Source organism: Staurois parvus, unplaced genomic scaffold (assembly GCF_062004578.1).
Source record: "Staurois parvus isolate SC_StPar_1 unplaced genomic scaffold, SC_StPar_1.0 ptg000913l, whole genome shotgun sequence".
Taxonomy (NCBI): domain Eukaryota; kingdom Metazoa; phylum Chordata; class Amphibia; order Anura; family Ranidae; genus Staurois; species Staurois parvus.
The window spans coordinates 850,625-872,189 of record NW_028318709.1 but is presented as its reverse complement, the minus strand read 5'-3'; the positions used below and the strand labels follow the sequence as shown (position 1 = coordinate 872,189).

Sequence of the window (21,565 nt, the reverse complement as noted above, 5' to 3'; positions counted from 1 at the left end):
GTATTTAGTCAGCCACCAATTGTGCAAGTTCTCCCACTTAAGATGAGAGAGGCCTGTAATTGGCATCATAGATAGACCTCAACTATGAGAGACAAAATGAGAAAACAAATCCAGACAATCACATTGGCTGATTTGTAAAGAATTTATTTGCAAATTATGGTAGAAAATAAGTATTTGGTGAATATGAAAAGTTCATGTCAATACTTTGTTATATATCCTTTGTTGGCAATGACAGAGGTCAGACGTTTCCTGGAAGTCTTCACAAGGTTGGCACACACTGTTGCTGGTATGTTGGCCCATCCTCCATGCAGATCTCCTCTAGAGCAGTGATGTTTTGGGGCTGTCGCTGGGCAACACGGACTTTCAACTCCCTCCAAAGGTTTTCTATGGGGTTGAGATCTGGAGACTGGCTAGGCCACTCCAGGACCTTGAAATGCTTCTTACGAAGCCACTCCTTCGTTGCCCGGGCGGTATGTTTGGGATCATTGTCATGTTGGAAGACCCAGCCACGTTTCATCTTCAATGCCCTTGCTGATGGAAGGAGGTTTGCACTCAAAATCTCACGATACATGGCCCCATTCATTCTGTCCTGTACATGGATCAGTCATCCTGGTCCCTTTGCGGAGAAACAGCCCCAAAGCATAATGTTGCCACCCCCATGCTTCACAGTAGGTATGGTGTTCTTTGGATGCAACTCAGCATTCTCTCTCCTCCAAACACGACGAGTTGTGTTTCTACCAAACAGTTCTATTTTGGTTTCATCTGACCATATGACATTCTCCCAATCCTCTTCTGGATCATCCAAATGCTCTCTAGCAAACTTCAGACAGGCCCGGACATGTACTGGCTTAAGCAGGGGGACACGTCTGGCACTGCAGGATCTGGTAGCCTTTGTTATGTTGGTCCCAGCTCTCTGCAGGTCATTCACTAGGTCCCCCCGTGTGGTCCTGGGATTTTTGCTCACCGTTCTTGTGAACATTTTGACCCCATGGGGTGAGATCTTGCGTGGAGCACCAGATTGAGGGAGATTATCAGTGGTCTTATATGTCTTCCATTTTCTAATTATTGCTCCCACAGTTGATTTGTTCACACCAAGCTGCTTGCCTATTGCAGATTCAGTCTTCCCAGCCTGGTGCAGGTCTACAATTTTGTTTCTGGTGTCCTTTGACAGCTCTTTGGTCTTCACCATAGTGGAGTTTGGTGTGTGACTGTTTGAGGTTGTGGACAGGTGTCTTTTATACTGATAACAAGTTCAAACAGGTGCCATTGATACAGGTAATGAGTGCAGGACAGAGGAGCCTCTTAAAGAAGAAGGTACAGGTCTGTGAGAGCCAGAAATCTTGCTTGTTTGTAAATGACCAAATAGTTATTTTCCACCATAATTTGCAAATAAATTCTTTCCAGATCAGCCAATGTGATTGTCTGGATTTTTTTTCTCATTTTGTCTCTCATAGTTGAGGTCTCCGTATGATGCCAATTACAGGCCTCTCTCATCTTTTTAAGTGGGAGAACTTGCACAATTGGTGGCTGACTAAATACTTTTTTGCCCCACTGTATATATCCATGCCGCTGGGTGTTGTACATGACTGTACATGGTCCATTGTTCCTTTTGTTGTTTTCTCTTCATGTCCCACTCACTGGGTGACCTACATGGTTAAACATGCCTATCACTGTGCCCAGATGACCTATAGCTATCATATCTTACATGGGAAAAAAAAACCATGAAGGACCAAGAAGGTTCATTTGTTCAAACACAACTTTGGAAATGTTGTAGCATTTATGCACAGCGATCCACCACTTGCAAGGCTCTAATGTGTTCCCCAGGTTTAGGTGCACAAAATCAAATAATGGATATCTTCCTTGCAGGTTTCTTTCCTACCCTGCCCTTCCAGCTCTTGCCGATTTCTCTTTCTGTGTCTTCCTTCCACAGAGGGTTGCTGGAAGCTTGGTCAGGAGTGGCATAAAGTTTTTCGGGTGGTCATTAAGCGGGAATCTAGACATGACAGGGGATGGAATTCCAGATGTCACCATCGGAAGTGAAGGCCGAGTCCTTATACTGAAGTAAGAAGCAATTATGATTAGTGCCCATTCACACCAGGCACATCGTTGGATACCTTTGCTCAGTCATAACACTAGACGTGGCCAAAAGCTTAGATCTCCATCATGCCAGTTCATACCGCGGCACTGTGGTGGTGTGCATTGAAAAACAGCATAGCATGCAGTACGTTTCTTTGCACAGTTGATGCAATCCACCGTATCGCTCTTCAGCCAGTAGAACTTTGTCACTCTGTGACATTTCAATAAAGTTAACACAAAAAAAGAAAAAATGTAAGCAGTGCAATATGCAAGATCAGCACATTGGTACCAGGGGCGGACTGACCGTTTGAAAACTCAGGCACTGCCCGTGGGCCCAGGGTCAGTAGGGGGCCCCATGAGATGCCCCTGGTACCTTTTTCATTTTTTTTTGAGTTTGGGCAAGGACACAGGGGCCCCATGATCCCCTATTGCCCAGGGGCCCCATGAGTTGTCAATCCACCCCTGATTGGTACTGTTCTTCCTAACTCACACCAGTAGCCAGGAATTCGGCTGTATTCTCTGGAGGACAAGAAAGTTTAGGAAGTTCCTTGGGGTCACCCTAAACAGGTAAGACACGAGAGTCAGGAGACTTTCTCACCAGATCTGTTATAAATCTCATCACATGCCTGATGAAGGTGTTCTGCGTGGCTCAGAAACATTGCTGTGGTATGATTGTTAATAAAAGCATTGGAGCCTTTGATGGGGTTCATTGGCATGCTGAAGACATATCCTTTGACCTAATAATATTGTAGTGCCGCTTTAAACAAAGAACAAAAATGTATGTAGTCCCGCTGGTACTCAGGAATGGAACACTGGCTGAAAATATCACCATCCATGGCTAAGTACTGGTGGGTGGGGCCAGACATATCTAAGGGTGTGGCATGTGGAGTGGTGCAAGGCTGAGGCCATCTTACATGTGTTAACCACATAGACTGGATTAGGCTGAGAGGTGATTTTTCTAACTAGGTGATACAGTATATCCTTTGTTTTAAATATTGGGGTCAACTATGAAGGAGAGGGTCTTGTCCTCCAGAAGTAGACCTGGGGAGGAGTGCTGTCAATGCGGCTATCCTTTTAGGGATCCTAGGTTAGTCCTAGGTCAAGGTCTGGAGCTGTCCTGTCTGGCAAGGAGGAAGCTATATAGGGTTGCCACCTCATCCTTTTAACCCAAACACATATTGTTTGCACGGGTTCTGTGACTGATTAAGATGGCCATTAAACTCATTTAGTGCCTTATCTGCATTAAATTAGCAGCAGGACCTGTGTAATTAATATGTGTTTGGGTTTAAAGGGATGAGGTGGCCACCTTAAAGCTATACCCAAGCTGGGAGGGATACCAGAGGGAAGGATCTCTTCCGGAGGAGGTGCTCCAGATGAGCAGCTGGAACCTTGCAGAGGGTTGGTAACCAACATGAAGGATGGATAGAGCTCTCTACTCACCATTCAAGGTACTTCTCAATTACAGAATTCCTGGACTCGGCTTAAAGAGTTTATTCTGTAAAGCTGGGAGTGGAGACTGGAATTGTGCAGGGCTGTGCTCTGGTATCCGATGTCCTAAACCACAGGTGTCAAACTGGCGGCCTTCCATCTATTGCCAAACTACAAGTCCCATGAGGCATTGCAAGATTGACAGTTACAAGCATGACTACCAAAGGCTGAGGCATGATGGGACTTGTAGTTTTGCAAGAGCTGGAGGGCCGCCAGTTTGACACCCCTGTCCTAAACCCTCTCAAATTTGCACAATTGCTGGCAATAAAATACAATTTGTTGGGGCACATGCGCGACCAGGGACGATGGCGGCTGTGTAATCCCTGAGCTCCGCTCATCCCTGGCCAGCACGGACTCACCACGCGCCACTGCCTTCCTTCAGCTCCGGGTGAGTCATACACCCTTTGCACCCGGCACGGCACCAGAACGAGTCCTCTATGGGGAAGATAGGGCGCTGGAAGCCCCCCTCCCCGCAGCCACAGGATCCGCGGCCGTCACCGCTCCGTTCTTATCCAGGCCGCAATCACCGGCCTCTGGCATGTCCAGGAACCCAGGGAGTGATCCCGGACCCCCGGTGGTCACGGAGGGTACTGCACCCTCAAGCATTACAGCTCCTCTGCCTGCCTCTGCCCTGCTCCAGCCCCAGATGGAGGATCATGATCCCCAGATTATAACTGGGGGGGCAATAGTTCACCCTGCCTTAGGGAATCAACACCCCTCCACCCAGATTTCCCAGCAGGCCGTCACATCATCCTCTCTCACAATTTCAGCGCTAGATGATAAATTGCAAATATTCTTACGCAATATCACCGCATCCATTTCCACTGAAATTGGAAAACTGGCGTTGGATCTCAGAGGGGAAATAGCGCAGATTGGTGACCGCACGGATAAATTGGAAAATGAGTTTGATGATTTGGTGCAATACGTTCATGTTCTGGAAGAGGACAACGCGTATTTGAAACATTCCATGTCCCAAATGCAGCTCCAACAAGAGGATTTGGAAAACAGGGAACGGCGCCAAAATATCCGTATACGCGGTATGTCCGAATCTATTGTTGATGCACAACTACATCGTCACCTATTATCCTTTTTCACCGCAACTGCTCCCTTGGTTCCAGAAGCTGATTGGCGTATGGACAGGGCTCATCGCTCCTTGGGCCCAAAACCTGTTGAAGGCACCAGACCTCGCGACGTCATTGTTCGCTTCCATTTTTTTCAAAGCAAGGAAGCCTTATTATCAGCAGTTCGCCACAAGCCATCTCTGGAATTTAAAGGTGACAGACTCCAAGTCTTCTGCGATCTGTTCCCGATTACCCTGGCCAGCGGCGAGCTCTGAAGCCGATCACCTCACACCTTCAGCAACACCGTGTCCTTTATCAGTGGGGGTTCCCCTTCAGGCTGATCGTAACTAGGGACAATGCTCAAGTTGTGCTCCGTGATCTTCATGAGGCGGATTCTTTTTTTAAGCGCCTGGGACTTCCACCTTTGTCAGATGACGTGACCCCTCTGCCACCCACTCCAGCCCGTTCATCTGCCACCCCGAACAAGATCTGGACTCCAATCCGCAGAGGCCGGAGGAGGCTCTCACATACCCCACAACGTCCACGACATCCTCGGACAACTGATCCGCCTGTCTGATGACTCCCTGGGGTGCTTCTCCGATGTGAATTTGGTGCCGATCCTTCCCTCCTGGTTTATACATGTTTTTTTCCACAGGTTTTTCATTTCTGGCCGGCCGAACCATTGTTGGGTGTTTTTTTTTTTTTTTTTTTTTTTTCACTTTTGTTTTTTCTGGCCGGGTTTGGCGATCTTCCTGATGTCTTGGTTGTCGTGCTGCTCCCGATTTTGTCTAGCCATAGGCCTAGACGACTTGGGCCAAATTGTTGCTCCCAAGTTTATATCCTTGCGGATACTTATGTCAACTACTGTGTTTGTTCTTTCTTGTGTTAGTTTAATGTTTTTTGTTCTCCATTTTTTTACATCGATGGTATATTATTCATTTCTCATGCTTATACATGTGTTTATTTTATTATTATTTTATAATGGCTTTGAGGTTTTTGTCATATAACGTCAAGGGTCTCAATTCCATTCAAAAACGTTGGATGGCTTTGCGGGAATTTCGATCCTCAGGAGCAGACATTATTTTTGTCCAGGAGACCCATTTCAAATCAACTGGCTCCTTCCGTTTTGCCTCGAGATTTTTTTCCCAAGCCTATTCGGCCTTTGATCCTTCCGGAAAGGCTGGGGTGGCAATTTTGATTAGGTCACACTGCTCCCTTCGGGTTGTTTCCTCCAGGGTTGACCAACAGGGTCGCTTTATTATTTTGGAATGTATGCTTGGTGACACTCCCCTTGTTTTGTTGAATCTATACGCCCCAAATTTGGGTCAATTGCAATTTCTTTCACAAACACTCGCCAACTTAGATTCCTTTCCCATTTTGCATGTGATTGTTGGGGGTGATTTCAATTTGTTTTTTTCCCCCCAGAAAGACAGGAAAGTTCTTTTTGAGTCCACACCCTCGAAGCGGCAATGCTCCTCTTCAAAATCTTTCCGTAGACTGATAAGGGAGCACCGTCTCTTCGATGCCTGGCGGATTAAACACCCCCTCCATAAACAATTTACTTTCTACTCCACCCCTCACCGTAGTTTTTCCCGCCTAGATCATTTTTTTATCTCTGCCCCACTTCTTCCACTTCTGGTCGCCTCTGAAATCAACCCCATTACCTGGTCTGACCATGCCTCTCTGACTTTAAACCTTTTTTTCCCTCCTATTATACCCAAACCATGTCATTGGCGCCTTAATGAGACCTTTCTTTCCACAGAACATCTTAGGGATGAACTGTCACGGGGACTTGATACCTATTTCACCCACAATGTTGGCTCCGTAGCTTCTTCCTCAACCCTATGGGAGGCCCATAAGGCGGTATTTCGAGGACTCTGTATTTCTATGGGTTCTCGTTTAAAAAAATCCTCAGCGAGTGCTAGGGCTTCTCTCATCCATCAACTATCTTTGGCAGAACGACGGTTGTTGGCCAAGCCGTCCATTTCTGGGCTCCGGAAGGTAACATCTCTACGTGACCGAATTAAAACTCTTGACTCTAGTAAGTCTGCGCGATCCCTCCTATGGGTTAAGCAAAAATTTTATGAATTTTCCAACAAACCTCATCGTATGTTAGTCAATCGAGTCAAAGCTCAGTCTCCTTCCACGATGCCTGATCTTTTAATCCAACCGAATGGAAGCCCTACCTATGATCCTCAGGTCATGGCATCCCTTTTTGGCTCATACTATAAGAATATTTATAACTGTTTGACCCCAGACCTTCACCCGCCCCTCACACAGTTATCTTTTGATAATTTTTTTGACCCCCTGTCACTTCCGAGTCTTTCACCCTCAGACATTGCCACCCTTAATGCTGATATTACGCCAGAGGAATTGTTTGACACAATTAAACATCTTCCCTCTCGTAAAGCCCCAGGACCGGACGGATTGCCCTACTCCTACTATAAATCTTTTATTGGTATCCTGGCTCCTCATCTCCTCTCCTTTTATCGAGATCTTTTCAAGGGGGTCACACCCCAGACTAAATTCTCCCGAGCATATATCTCGGTTATCCCCAAACCCGATAAAGATCACTCTATAGTAGACAACTACCGCCCCATTGCCCTACTTAATTCCGATTACAAGATTTTCACTAAAATCTTGGCCAACCGACTGTCTGGAATTATTTCCAAACTCATACATAGGGACCAAGTGGGCTTTGTACCTGCCAGACACGCTGCAGATAACACCAGGAGATCTATTGATCTGGTTGACTTGGTTAACCGATCCTCCACTCCCGCTATATTATTAAGTTTAGATGCTCAAACAGCTTTTGACCGTTTAAGTTGGCCTTACATGTTCATGGTCTTGGAAAGATTTGGTTTCAGGGGTCCATTTGTAGCAGCCTTAAAGGCCCTTTATTCTTCCCCCTTTTCGCAGGTCAGATTAGCCTCTTTTTTTTCACTCCCCTTTCAGATGTCAAATGGTACACGTCAGGGTTGCCCACTCTCTCCTTTACTGTTCATTCTTTGTCTGGAACCATTAGCCATCGCCATCAGGTCGAATCCGGATATTCGCAGGATACGATCCCATAACCATGAATACAAATTATCGCTGTTTGCTGATGACATCCTCCTCACGCTTGCCTATACCTCCCTACCGATTTTGCATAAGACCTTGAAACAATTTGGGGCCATATCTGGCTGCAAAGTTAACACGTCTAAAACTGAGGCACTCCCGATACATGTCCCTTCTGGCGTTTTATCCTCGCTTCAGGAAGCCTTTCCCTACCGGTGGTGCACCCACTCTTTAAAATATTTAGGTACTAATCGTACTTCCTCTTACCAATCCATATACGAGGCCAATTTCCCCCCATTATTTATAGCAATTTCTCGTTCTCTGAAACACTGGGATGCCTTGCCCATCTCTTTCCTAGGACGCATTAACGTACTAAAAATGACCGTGTTACCCAAACTGTTATACCTGTTTGCGACTCTCCCCGTTCCCGTTCCTATGTCCAAACTTCACTCCCTCCAGAAATCTTTCCTGCATTATATTTGGCACAACAAGCGGCACAGGATTGCACGTTCTGTTTTGCTTTCTCCGCGTTCTAGGGGGGGCTTGGGGGCACCGGATATAATAACATACTACTATGCAACTCACCTTCGTTTTCTCATGTCATGGTCTACTCACTATCCTCCCAACACGTGGGCTGAGATCGAATCTTTACAATTGTCTCCGGCTCATCCATGCTCCCTCCTTTGGTCGACCTCAGCAGTGGATGTCTCTTCTTTTCGCCACCTACTCCTTGGTCCCATGCACTTTTCTCTGGCTGTTTGGCGGAAATGTAAGGCTAAATTTACACTGGCCTCTGATTGCTCCCCACTGACAAATGTCCTCTATAACCCTAATCTTCCAGATAATATGGCCATGTCCCGGATGTCTCTTTGGGTAGTAGCTAACCTTTTTCAATTGCGTCACTTGGTACACCCGGTGACTCGTAAGTTACACTCATTCCCAGATCTCCAGAAAAAAGCTCTTCTACCTTCTCAACACCTATATATTTACCTTCAAGTACGCCACTTCTTTTCCACCTTATCACCCTCATTAACCCTGGGGAAGCCTACTTCCTTTGAAAGTTTATGTATGCAGGGTCCCCACCAAAGGGGTATTATTTCTACCACATATAAACTACTTCTAGATGCCCCCTCCTTATCCAATGACACTCACCTTTACATGCGTAGGTGGTCTCAATTCGTACAATGTGATATTGATCTATTAACGTGGAAGAAAATTTGGGAAAATGCATCTAGATCTTCTGTTTGTGTGGTTTTTAAGGAAAATATTTACAAGATTATGATGTTATGGTACAAAACTCCTGAAGTTCTTCATGCTTATAATCCGAATGCTTATCCTGCCTGCTGGCGCTGTGGTGGAGACCTGGGTTCTCTCTATCATATCTTTTGGACATGCAGCTCCATTACTCCTTTCTGGAAAGATGTTCTCTCCCTGTTACAATCACTAATGCGTACCTCTCTCCCACTTGATCCACTACATTTTTTGCTAGGTCTACCATTTCCGGGTCTACCTAAACCATCCGGAAAACTTGCTGTACATGTTCTGACCGCGGCTAGGAGAAGCATTCCTATGTGTTGGTTGTCTTCTACCCCTCCTTCAATGTCGATTCTGTACAAACTTATTGCTGATGTTAGACAGATGGAATACTTGACTGCACTACATAATTGTTCGTTTGCTGTGTTTGAGATGATTTGGCTCCCATGGGATACCTTCATTGCCTCTATGCCGGCCCAAAATGTAAGGTCCTGATAACCTTCACACTGTTATTTTATGTTTTTGTTGGTTCTGTCCTTACGCAGTTTTGCCATCGATGTAACTTTCTGTTTTGCTTGTTTTCTTTTCTTAACCTTTTTTTTTTGCTTAAACATACTGTTTATATATTTTTGAAAATCAATAAAAATTGTTTTTATAAAAAAAAAAAAAATACAATTTGTTCAGGCCAAGATCTAGGGGGGTGCTGGGGTGGGCTATGCACCCCCAGATTTTAGTTGTGCCCCCCAGATCTCTGAGAGTGCATCCAAATGATCCATGAGACCTCATGGGGACTATTGATATAAGGGGGCACTCTGATAGGGATAGTTGATGCAAGGGGACACTCTGATAGGGATAGTTGATGCAAGGGGACACTCTGATAGGGATAGTTGATGCAAGGGGGCACTCTGATAGGGATAGTTGATGCAAGGGGGCACTCTGATAGGGATAGTTGATGCAAGGGGGCACTCTGATAGGGATAGTTGATGCAAGGGGGCACTCTGATAGGGATAGTTGATGTAGGGGGGCACTCTGATAGGGAGAGTTGATGCAAGGGGGCACTCTGTTGAAACAGTTGATGTAAGGAGCTCTCTGAGGGGGGCAATTAATGTTAGGGGGTACTCTGATGTACACATTTTATGTAAGGGGCACTCCGATGAGGACACCTAATGTAAGGGGGACTTTTATAGGAACCCTGATGTAAAGGGGAAACTTTGAGGAGGACTCTTGATGTAAGGAAGGACTCTGAGAGGGACACCTTACATAAGGCGACACAGGTTCTGTTTATCATCCTAATACATACTAGTGCTCTCTATTCACTCCCTTACCACCTGTGCATCTGTCAGATGTTACGTCCGGGCTGTGACTCCAAGGTACAGAAGCGTGTCGAGTGAACAGGGAATACTGGTTCCATGCATCACACTGTTGACATTATGCCCCCTGAATTTTTATTTGCATTCCCAGATCAGAACAGGCTAGATCTGGCTCTGAATTTGTTTGCCAAAGTGACTGGTGCCAAGCATTCACCATAGACTCAGCCCTGGGATGAAATGCTGGCCCACCCTGTCTCTGGGGGTCCTTAATATGCCTCTGGGGTTAGAGGGAGAGCTACACACTGATTCACAGAATGGATGAAACAGAAGCAGGGAGATCCTTGCACTGCAGGTCCTAAGGTGCAATTTCCTCTCCAGCAAGGAGAACAGTGAACAGCACAGTAGTGATATCACCAAATCTGACTCTGATGAGCAATTAGAGTCTGCAGAGCCTTAGATGATCTCACGCTGCAGATATACAGCTAGTAGGATTTTGAACGGGAGTATCTAGGCACAGAGAATGCACTGCTAGTTTTCCGGAAAAATTCTAGTTAAAAAGGTACATTTTTCAGGGAATAAAAAATTTCTAGATGTTCCCTATAAAATCTTCACTGTTAGCGTGCAGGTCTACTTTAAATGTTTTATGTGATGTCACATATTCCTGTAATATTGTCACCTGACACATCGCCATCAGTCTCTCCTTCTGACTCTCCTTCAGATCTCGTCCGGTGGTTGGTGTGTCGGTGTCCATGACATTTGATCCACAAAGAATTCCGCTTTCTTCCTATGAATGTTCAGTTCCGGGAAGACGGGAAGCTGCTACAAATGTCACCTTGTGCTTCACCCGGGAACTGAAGAGCACCCAAGCCACGAGTAAGTGGTATTCTTATAGGTGGCGAATGAAGGTAGGAAACGCGTTGCAGGTATTGGAGCACCCTCTATCGGTGATCTGTATGTTAGACAGTATAGTCAGTGTCTCCATCAGGACACTTCCAGCATGAAAATGATTATGGGATTTTTAAAAAGTATCCTTTTTATGGTCAATTATGTCTGAGCTTTGTGCATGGAAGAATGAAGAGCAGTAAATCCCAATCATGGAGTACATCATGTGAAAACATGGCTGCCAATATGTAGGTTCTGTAGCCCTAGGACAGTGAGGTGTTTCTGTAGGTTCTGTAGCCCTAGGATGGTGAGGTGTTTCTGTAGGTTCTGTAGCCCTAGGACAGTGAGGTGTTTCTGTAGGTTCTGTAGCCCTAGGACAGTGAGGTGTTTCTGTAGGTTCTGTAGCCCTAGGACGGTGAGGTGTTTCTGTAGGTTCTGTAGCCCTAGGACGGTGAGGTGTTTCTGTAGGTTCTGTAGCCCTAGGACGGTGAGGTGTTTCTGTAGGTTCTGTAGCCCTAGGACGGTGAGGTGTTTCTGTAGGTTCTGTAGCCCTAGGACGGTGAGGTGTTTCTGTAGGTTCTGTAGCCCTAGGACAGTGAGGTGTTTCTGTAGGTTCTGTAGCCCTAGGACGGTGAGGTGTTTCTGTAGGTTCTGTAGCCCTAGGACAGTGAGGTGTTTCTGTAGGTTCTGTAGCCCTAGGACAGTGAGGTGTTTCTGTAGGTTCTGTAGCCCTTGGACAGTGAGGTGTTTCTGTAGGTTCTGTAGCCCTAGGACGGTGGGGTGTTTCTGTAGCCCTAGGACGGTGAGGTGTTTCTGTAGGTTCTGTAGCCCTAGGACGGTGAGGTGTTTCTGTAGGTTCTGTAGCCCTAGGACGGTGAGGTGTTTCTGCAGGTTCTGTAGCCCTAGGACGGTGAGGTGTTTCTGTAGGTTCTGTAGCCCTAGGACGGTGAGGTGTTTCTGTAGGTTCTGTAGCCCTAGGACAGTGAGGTGTTTCTGTAGGTTCTGTAGCCCTAGGACGGTGAGGTGTTTCTGTAGGTTCTGTAGCCCTAGGACGGTGGGGTGTTTCTGTAGGTTCTGTAGCCCTAGGACGGTGAGGTGTTTCTGTAGGTTCTGTAGCCCTAGGACAGTGAGGTGTTTCTGTAGGTTCTGTAGCCCTAGGACGGTGAGGTGTTTCTGTAGGTTCTGTAGCCCTAGGACGGTGAGGTGTTTCTGTAGGTTCTGTAGCCCTAGGACGGTGAGGTGTTTCTGTAGGTTCTGTAGCCCTAGGACGGTGAGGTGTTTCTGTAGGTTCTGTAGCCCTAGGACGGTGAGGTGTTTCTATAGGTTCTGTAGCCCTAGGACGGTGAGGTGTTTCTGTAGGTTCTGTAGCCCTAGGACGGTGAGGTGTCTCTGTAGGTTCTGTAGCCCTAGGACGGTGAGGTGTTTCTGTAGGTTCTGTAGCCCTAGGACGGTGAGGTGTCTCTGAAGGTTCTGTAGCCCTAGGACGGTGAGGTGTCTCTGTAGGTTCTGTAGCCCTAGGACGGTGAGGTGTTTCTGTAGGTTCTTTAGCCCTAGGACAGTGAGGTGTTTCTGTAGGTTCTGTAGCCCTAGGACGGTGAGGTGTTTCTGTAGGTTCTGTAGCCCTAGGACAGTGAGGTGTTTCTGTAGGTTCTGTAGCCCTAGGACGGTGAGGTGTTTCTGTAGGTTCTGTAGCCCTAGGACGGTGAGGTGTTTCTGTAGGTTCTGTAGCCCTAGGACGGTGAGGTGTTTCTATAGGTTCTGTAGCCCTAGGACGGTGAGGTGTTTCTGTAGGTTCTGTAGCCCTAGGACAGTGAGGTGTTTCTGTAGGTTCTGTAGCCCTAGGACGGTGAGGTGTTTCTGTAGGTTCTGTAGCCCTAGGACGGTGAGGTGTCTCTGTAGGTTCTGTAGCCCTAGGACGGTGAGGTGTCTCTGTAGGTTCTGTAGCCCTAGGACGGTGAGGTGTCTCTGAAGGTTCTGTAGCCCTAGGACAGTGAGGTGTTTCTGTAGGTTCTGTAGCCCTAGGACGGTGGGGTGTTTCTGTAGGTTCTGTAGCCCTAGGACGGTGAGGTGTTTCTGTAGGTTCTGTAGCCCTAGGACGGTGAGGTGTTTCTGTAGGTTCTGTAGCCCTAGGACGGTGAGGTGTTTCTGCAGGTTCTGTAGCCCTAGGACAGTGAGGTGTTTCTGTAGGTTCTGTAGCCCTAGGACAGTGAGGTGTTTCTGCAGGTTCTGTAGCCCTAGGATGGTGAGGTGTTTCTGTAGGTTCTGTAGCCCTAGGATGGTGAGGTGTTTCTGTAGGTTCTGTAGCCCTAGGACAGTGAGGTGTTTCTGTAGGTTCTGTAGCCCTAGGACAGTAAGGTGTTTCCTCACCTGGGACATACAGCCCTCCGCACAGCAGACAAATGAAAAGACTCTCTGCCATTTTCCGATCATAGCATGCATTAGTTAAGTTTTTGTTCTGGATTTGCTTCACTTTCATGTTATTTCTCACTTTTACCTTGTTCCTGGTTTGTTGGTGTTGGAATAGAGTTTTTTTATATTAATAGGCTTTATTTAACCATACATGGTCTGGTTCCTGATTGCTTGAAGTGTAGCCCTCTCATCTAGTCATCCCTGCTGGATACCTGCAGTCAGTATTCCTTTACTCCTCTATGTGTTAAGTTGTGATACCTTTCAAGAAAGTGCTTTGCAAAGGGTTTGAGATGATCCATTTCTTGGCCTGACCCCTTTATGTGGTTAGTTGTGATACCTCACATGAAAGTGCCTTGGAGAGGGTTTGAGATGATCCAGTTCTTGGCCTGACCCCTCTATATGGTTAGTTCTGATACCTCTCAAGTAGGTGCCATGGAGAAGGTTTGAGATGATCCAGTTCTTGGCCTGACCCCTCTATGTGGCTAGTTGTGATACCTCACATGAAAGTGCCTTGGAGAGGGTTTGAGATGATACACCTCTTGGAATGAGCCCTCTGAGTGGTTAGTTGTGATACCTCACATGAAAGTGCATTGGAGAGGGTTTGAGATGATCCAGTTCTTGACATGACCCCTCTATGTGGTTAGTTGTGATACCTCACATGAAAGTGCCTTGGAGAGGGTTTGAGATGATCCAGTTCTTGACATGACCCCTCTATGTGGTTAGTTGTGATACCTCACATGAAAGTGCCTTGAAGAGGGTTTGAGATGATCCAGTTCTTGGCCTGACCCCTCTATGTGGTTAGTTGTGATACCTCACATGAAAGTGCCTTGGAGAGGGTTTGAGATGATACAGTTCTTGGCCTGACCCCTCTATGTGGTTAGTTGTAATATCTCACAAGAAAGTGCCTTGAAGAGGGTTTGAGATGATCCAGTTCTTGGCATGACCCCTCTATGTGGTTAGTTGTGATACCTCTCAAGAAGATGCCTTGGAGAGGGTTTGAGATAATCCAGTTCTTGGCCTGACCCCTCTCTGTGGTCAGTTGTGATACCTCACATGAAAGTGTCTTGGAAAGGGTGTGGGATAATCCAGTTCCTGGCCTAAACCCTCTGCATGGTCAGTTGTGATGCCTCACAAGAAGGTACCTTAGAGATCGTATGGGATGGCCCAGTTCTTGACCTGAATGCTCTATGTGGTCTGTTGTGATACCTCACAAGTTTGTGCCTTAGAGAGGGTGAAAGGTGAAACAGTTCCTTGCCTGATCCCTCAAGGTGTCTTGAAGAGGGTGTGGGATGATCCAGTTCCTGGCCTGACCCCTCTCTGTGGTTAGTTGGGATGCCTCACACAAAGGTTTAGCCCACTGTTCTGGTCCTTTTTTACTGAATATCTACATTCCGTATCTCTTACACTCCTCTGTGTTCAGCTGTGATACTTCACAAGAAGGTGCCTTGCAGAGGGTGTGGGGTGAAGCACTTTCTCACCTGACCCCTCAATGTACCTTGGAAAAGGGTATGGGTTGACCCAGTTCTTGGCCTGACCCCTCTATGCAGTCAGTTGTGATACTTCACAGGAAAGTGCCTTGGAGAGGGTGCAGGATGACCAAGCTCTTAGCATGGCCCCTCAATATGGTCAGCTGTGGTACCTTTTCATACAGGTCATGCAGAAATGGATCATTGCATAAAGATCATCATCACTCACATTGCCTCTTTTTTCCTCCAGGTGGAATCTCTGCACAAGTTAACTACACTCTCCTGCTGGACTCGGCACACATTCTAACCCGAGCTGTCTTCTCCCGCCATCCTGACACCCGGACGATGATCCAGTCCATGGAGCTTAGTGAGAAGCGGAAATGTGCCCAGTACACCATCCTCCTTCCTGTTAGTACAGAGCTAACACCTGCAGACTATAAAGCTCAACTCCAGCAGTCCGTGCCTACCTGTAATGGTGACAACCACATCCCAGATTTATGTACTGGTGTCATAGGGACTGGGAGTTAGGGGCAAACCTCCACCATGGAGTAACTGACAGAAATTCTTGCTCTATTCAATGCTACAAAAATATTTTGGGTAGAGTTAAGCTTTAATAGAATGAGCCTCCAAGAGGATCTGTTTGACTCTGTAGGACCAAAAGCCAAACTCCCTTCAGGTCTTAAGACTTTGGTTGACCAGACTGAACTTGGTACATACTGTCTAATAGTGGAGAGGTGACAGCAGGATGACGTTGTACATTCTGGTTGGGGCTGGCAGAAGTGAGTCTGGATTCTGGTCCTGCAGAGGTTTGCATTGTAGAGATATTCATGGCCAGGGCTTTTTTTCAGCAGGAACATTGTTCCGGCACCTCCAGCACTGATGCTGGCGACTGGAACATAAATTGTTTTGGGGGGTCTATTGTTGCTCGAGGGGAGATCTGTTGTTGGGGAGGGGTCTATTGTTGCTGGAGGGAGACTTATTGGTGCTTGGGGGTATTTTGTTGCAGGAGGGTCTATTGTTGCTAGAGGAAAACCTATTGTTGCTGGGCGGGTATTTTGCTGCAGGAGAGTCTATTGTTGCTGGAGGGGGAGTTATTATTGCTCGAGCGGTATTTTTTTGCAGGAGGGTCTATTGTTGCTGTAGGGAAATTTATTGTTGATGGGGGGGGGGTATTTTGTTGCAGGAGGGTCTATTGCTGCTTGAGGGAAACCTATTGATACTATGGGGGTATTTTGTTGCAGGAGGGTCTATTGTTGCTGTAGGGGGATAGTGTTGATCAGGCAGTATTTTGTTGCAGTAGGGTCTATCGTTGCTACAGGGGGACCTATTGTTGCTCAGGGAGTATTTTTCTGCAGTAGGGTCTTTTATTGCTGGAGGGGGGGGGGGGGAATTGTTGCTCAGAGCATATTTTGTTGCAGTAGGGTCTATTTTTGTTGGAAGGAGACCTATTGATGCTCAGGGGGGTATTTTGTTGCAGGAGGGTCTAATTTTGCTGGAGAGGGAGCTGTTGTTGCTCTGGTGGTATTTTGTTGCAGGAGGGTCTATTGTTGCTGTAGGGAAACATATTGACGCTCAGGGGTATTTTGATGCAGGGGGGTCTATTGTTGCTGGGGGGAGGAATATGTTACTGGAGGAATCTATTGTTTCTGGCTTCAGGGGATTTATTTTACTGTTTTTCTTGTTATCATTACCAAATTATTTAGAGCCACAAAATGAGACTTGGTTCTGCATTCTCTAGAACAGTCAGTATCAGGAGCTGGATAGGGGGAGGAACCAAGGGATGATGCTCAGAGGTGGGTAGGGGGAGGAACAAAGGGATTGTGCTCAGAGGTGGGTAGGGGGAGGAACAAAGGGATGGTGCTCAGAGGTGGGTAGGAGGAGGAACCAAGGAACAATGCTCAGAGGTGGGTAGGGGGAGGAACCAAGGAACAATGCTCAGAGGTGGGTAGGGGGAGGAACCAAGGGATTATGCTCAGAGGTGGGTAGTGGGAGGAACCAAGGGATGGTGCTCAGAGGTGGGTAGGAGGAGGAATCAAGGGATGGTGCTCAGAGGTGGGAAGGGGGAGGAACCAAAGAACAATGCTCAGAGGTGGGTAGGGGGAGGAACCAAGGAACAATGCTCAGAGGTCTGTAGGGGGAGGAACCAAGGTATGGTGCTCAGAGGTGGGTAGTGGGAGGAACCAAGGGATGGTGCTCAGAGGTGGGTAGGAGGAGGAATCAAGGGATGGTGCTCAGAGGTGGGAAGGGGGAGGAACCAAGGAACAATGCTCAGAGGTGGGTAGGGGGAGGAACCAAGGGACGGTGCTCAGAGGTGGGTAGGGGGAGGAATCAAGATATGGTGCTCAGAGGTGGGTAGGGGAAGGAACCAAGGAACAATGCACAGAGGTGGATAGGGGGAGTAACCAAGGGACGGTGCTCAGAGTTGGGTAGGGGAAGGAACCAAGGGACGCTGCTCAGAGGTGGGTAGAGGAAGGAACCAAGGGACGGTCCTCAGAGGTGGGTAGGGGGAGGAATCAAGGGACAGTGCTCAGAGGTGGGTAGAGGGAGGAACCAAGGGACGGTGCTCAGAGGTGGGTAGGGGAAGGAACCAACGGATGGTGCTCAGAGGTGGGTAGGGGACAGAGACAAGGGGTGACTCAGAAGGGGTGTTCCTGCACCTATTCTCCGAGAAAAAAAGCCCTGCTCATGACAGACTGGAGTTGTCCATGCTCACTCCATGCAGTCAGTACATGAGCACATGAAAGTTTTGTCACATAACTGTTTTCTATACTAAAGAACATCTTAGTTGTATAGATACCCTGACAGTGCATTGTGATTGGCCAAAGCAATGCACCTAACCACAGGTTTTAGTTTCTAACACAAGTCGTATTTGTTCCATCTCCTCTCTGTGTCTCAGGAGTGTGTGGAGGACTCTCTGACTCCTCTCCGGGTGTCTCTCAGTTACTCTCTTATGGGAAATCCGGTGCTGAGTGAGGACACAAGGACCATCTATGATGAGGAGGTATGAGGAGCCTACAACCAGTATTGTGCATTACTGATCGTACATTCGCTTGAAGGATAAAGAGGAGACCGATCTCCTCTCAAAGTTAGAAATGTCTGCAAAGCAGGGCAGCGATATTATCATGGGGGGACTTCAGTTATCTGGATAGTGACTGGGAGGACGGAACTGCTCACTCTTCTAAGGCTCGTCATTCCTTCATTATCCTGCAGCACAATTTCATGTGTCAGTTGGTGGAAGGAAGCCCCAACTTGAAATAATGCTCTGATAGACTTAGTAATTACCAACAACACAGATCTGATTGCAGATGCAGAAGTGAGGGACAACTTAGGAAACAGTGATCGCAGAGTAATTTATTCAACATAAATCATAGGAAAAGGAAACACAAGGTTAGGACGGGAACACTAGAGCCAACTTTACCAAACCGAGGTCCTGTCAAGTGTCTGTGTTACTGAGTCCTTGCAGATCAGCATTTCAGGGTTCTCCAGGCTGCAGAGTCTAAGCCCCAGCCTGCTTCTTCACCAGGGCCCCTGTTGGTGGAAATGGACTTACCACAAGCTGGAACCTGGTCACGTCCCCCATTATTGTGCATTACTGATACTACACTCACTTAAAGGATGAAAAGGAGACCAATCTGCTCTCACAGTTAGAAATGGTGATGAAGCAGAGCAGCGATATTATCATGGGGGACTTCAGTTACCCAGATAGTGACTGGAACTGCTCACTCTTCTAAGGCTCATCATTCCTTGAATATCCTGCAGCACAATTCCATGTGTTAATTGATGGAAGGAAGCCCCAACTAGAAATAATGCTCTGATAGACCTAGTAATTACCAGCAATGATAGGTGATGATAGGTGTCAATCCCAAAAATTTAAGAGTAGATCATGCTAAAAACTGCGATGGAGACCAACTTTGTACTTTTCACCTTCAAGACAATTATCTAAGCTGAAAGGGTCCTTTGTGCTTCATCAGACTGAGGCTTCCATTTCTTTGCAGGTCCCATTTCAGAAGAACTGTGGTCAGGATGAGGTGTGTGAAGATGATCTGAGGTTGGCCATCACCTTCTCTGGGTGAGACAGTCCTCCTCCATCCAGTCAGCTCAATGCAGGTCCCCCCCATTGCTGACAGGTGCCTTATCTTCCTCTGACAGTGTCACCAAGCTGGTGGTGGGGACGATGCTGGACATCAATGTGACGGTCTCTGTGGAGAGTTTAGCAGATGAATCGTACAACACTTCTGTTTTCATCCCCTTCCCCATGGGCTTGTCTTACCGTAGGGTCTCTCTTGTTGAGGTAACTGAGGGCCCTCTATCAGAAGGTCTCTTTCAGATTGCTGGGTCTAAATCTTAGTTTGTTTGTCTTGTAGAGTAACAAGAATGTGACAGTCCTATGTGCTACTCTGGAGGGTCCGAGAGTGGTGAGCTGCACGGTGAACAGACCTCTGCTGAGACCCAACACCACAGTAAGGGTGCAGGAGAGAATGCTGAAGACTGCCAGGGAGAAGGACATGGAACATCTGTCCAAATACTTAATCCCACCAACATCCTTTGGCCTCAGTATTTTGGCTTTGGGTTGGGGTTCATGGGCTCTACCAACAGATGGATTGGACATGTGCAGAACGAAAAAATCCCACCAACGTCTTTTGGACTGAGTCAATGCATGCTAGCTGTTATACAGGGTCTCTTCTATCATGTGCTAGATGTTATGCAGGGTCTCTTCTATCACGTGTTAGATGTTATGCAGGGTCTCTTCTATCGTGTGTAAGATGTTATACAGGGTCTCTTCTATCATGTGCTAGATGTTATGCAGGGTCTCTTCTATCACGTGTTAGATGTTATACAGGGTCTCTTCTATCACGTATTAGATGTTATACAGGGTCTCTTCTATCACATATTAGATGTTATACAGGGTCTCTTCTATCACATATTAGATGTTATACAGGGTCTCTTCTATCACGTGTTCTATGTTATACAGGGTCTCTTTTATCACATGTTAGATGTTATACAGGGTCTCTTCTATCATGTGTTAGATGTTATACAGGGTCTCTTCTATCACGTGTTAGATGTTATACAGGGTCTCTTCTATCACGTGTTCTATGTTATACAGGGTCTCTTCTATCATGTGTTAGATGTTATACAGGGTCTCTTCTGTCATGTGTTAGATCTTATACAGGGTCTCTTCTATCACGTGTTAGATGTTATACAGGGTCTCTTCTATCACGTGTTCTATGTTATACAGGGTCTCTTCTATCATGTGTTAGATGTTATACAGGGTCTCTTCTGTCATGTGTTAGATCTTATACAGGGTCTCTTCTATCACGTGTTAGATGTTATACAGGGTCTCTTCTATCATGTGTTAGATCTTATACAGGGTCTCTTCTATCACGTGTTAGATGTTATACAGGGTCTCTTCTATCATGTGTTAGATGTTACACAGGGTCTTTTCTGTCACGTGTTCTATGTTATACAGGGTCTCTTCTGTCACGTGTTCTATGTTATACAGGGTCTCTTTTATCACGTGTTAGATGTTATACAGGGTCTCTTCTATCACGTATTAGATGTTATACAGGGTCTCTTCTATCATGTGTTAGATGTTACACAGGGTCTCTTCTATCACGTATTAGATGTTATACAGGGTCTCTTTTATCACGTGTTAGATGTTATACAGGGTCTCTTCTATCACGTATTAGATGTTATACAGGGTCTCTTCTATCATGTGTTAGATGTTACACAGGGTCTCTTCTATCACGTATTAGATGTTATACAGGGTCTCTTCTATCATGTGTTAGATGTTATACAGGGTCTCTTCTATCATGTGTTAGATCTTATACAGGGTCTCTTCTATCACACTGAGCCACAATGTGTAACACTGATAAACTTACTTTTCCAAGAGGCATTCACGTCTCTCTTCTAGGTGGTCTTCTTGGTGGGCTTCCATGTTTCCCCAACAGCAGATTTAGGAGACTCTCTGCTCATGACAGCCCATACAACCAGGTACCCCACCCCAGACATATCTATCTCTATGGGATCCGGTTTCCTGACCTCTGTGTTAAATTGTTATTTTCTCTGCAGTGATAACAAAGAATCGCCCAACAATCGAAGGATGTCCTTGGCAAAAGTCGATGTGTTGTATGCCATCTATGTCTCCATCAATGCGTGAGTGGATCCAACCAGCAGAGAGAAGGTTTCAATCTTCAGACTGTCCATACCAGAGTAATAAGGAGGTTAATCCCGGAATCTTTTGGGTCCAGCAACCAAATTCTCCCACCAGCTCCTCAATAGAATTATATCTTTCCTGGGTGGTCTTCCAGGAAAAACGTTACTGAACTATCAAAGACAATCAATTTTCTGGTATAAACCATTAGGATCATAGAGGGTATATAGACCCCTTCATAATGAACAAAAAACATTCACACAAGCAGTATAGTGAGTATACAGAACATTGTAGATATGATAGTGGCCACAACTGCTTCCACCAAGAGTCTGACTCCAAACAGTGAGGGCGGGTGCATCTCCAGATCTTACGGAAATTACCAGACCCCAACAAACCCAACATTCCCCTGAA

General features: G+C 46.5%; 1 protein-coding gene across 1 annotated transcript in view; it reads left to right on the top strand.

Annotated features, from left to right (window-relative positions):
• Window positions 1-21,565, top strand: part of LOC149442106 (integrin alpha-X-like) — an 85,458-nt gene that overhangs the window by 46,454 nt on the left and 17,439 nt on the right. Inside the window, exons 15-23 of the mRNA XM_089656528.1 lie at window positions 1,931-2,061; window positions 10,965-11,119; window positions 15,254-15,411; window positions 17,900-18,004; window positions 18,999-19,072; window positions 19,153-19,294; window positions 19,368-19,463; window positions 20,915-20,994; window positions 21,073-21,156. Coding sequence (XP_089512654.1) covers window positions 1,931-2,061; window positions 10,965-11,119; window positions 15,254-15,411; window positions 17,900-18,004; window positions 18,999-19,072; window positions 19,153-19,294; window positions 19,368-19,463; window positions 20,915-20,994; window positions 21,073-21,156 — 1,025 coding nt within the window. The remainder of the gene's footprint in view (window positions 1-1,930; window positions 2,062-10,964; window positions 11,120-15,253; window positions 15,412-17,899; window positions 18,005-18,998; window positions 19,073-19,152; window positions 19,295-19,367; window positions 19,464-20,914; window positions 20,995-21,072; window positions 21,157-21,565) is intronic.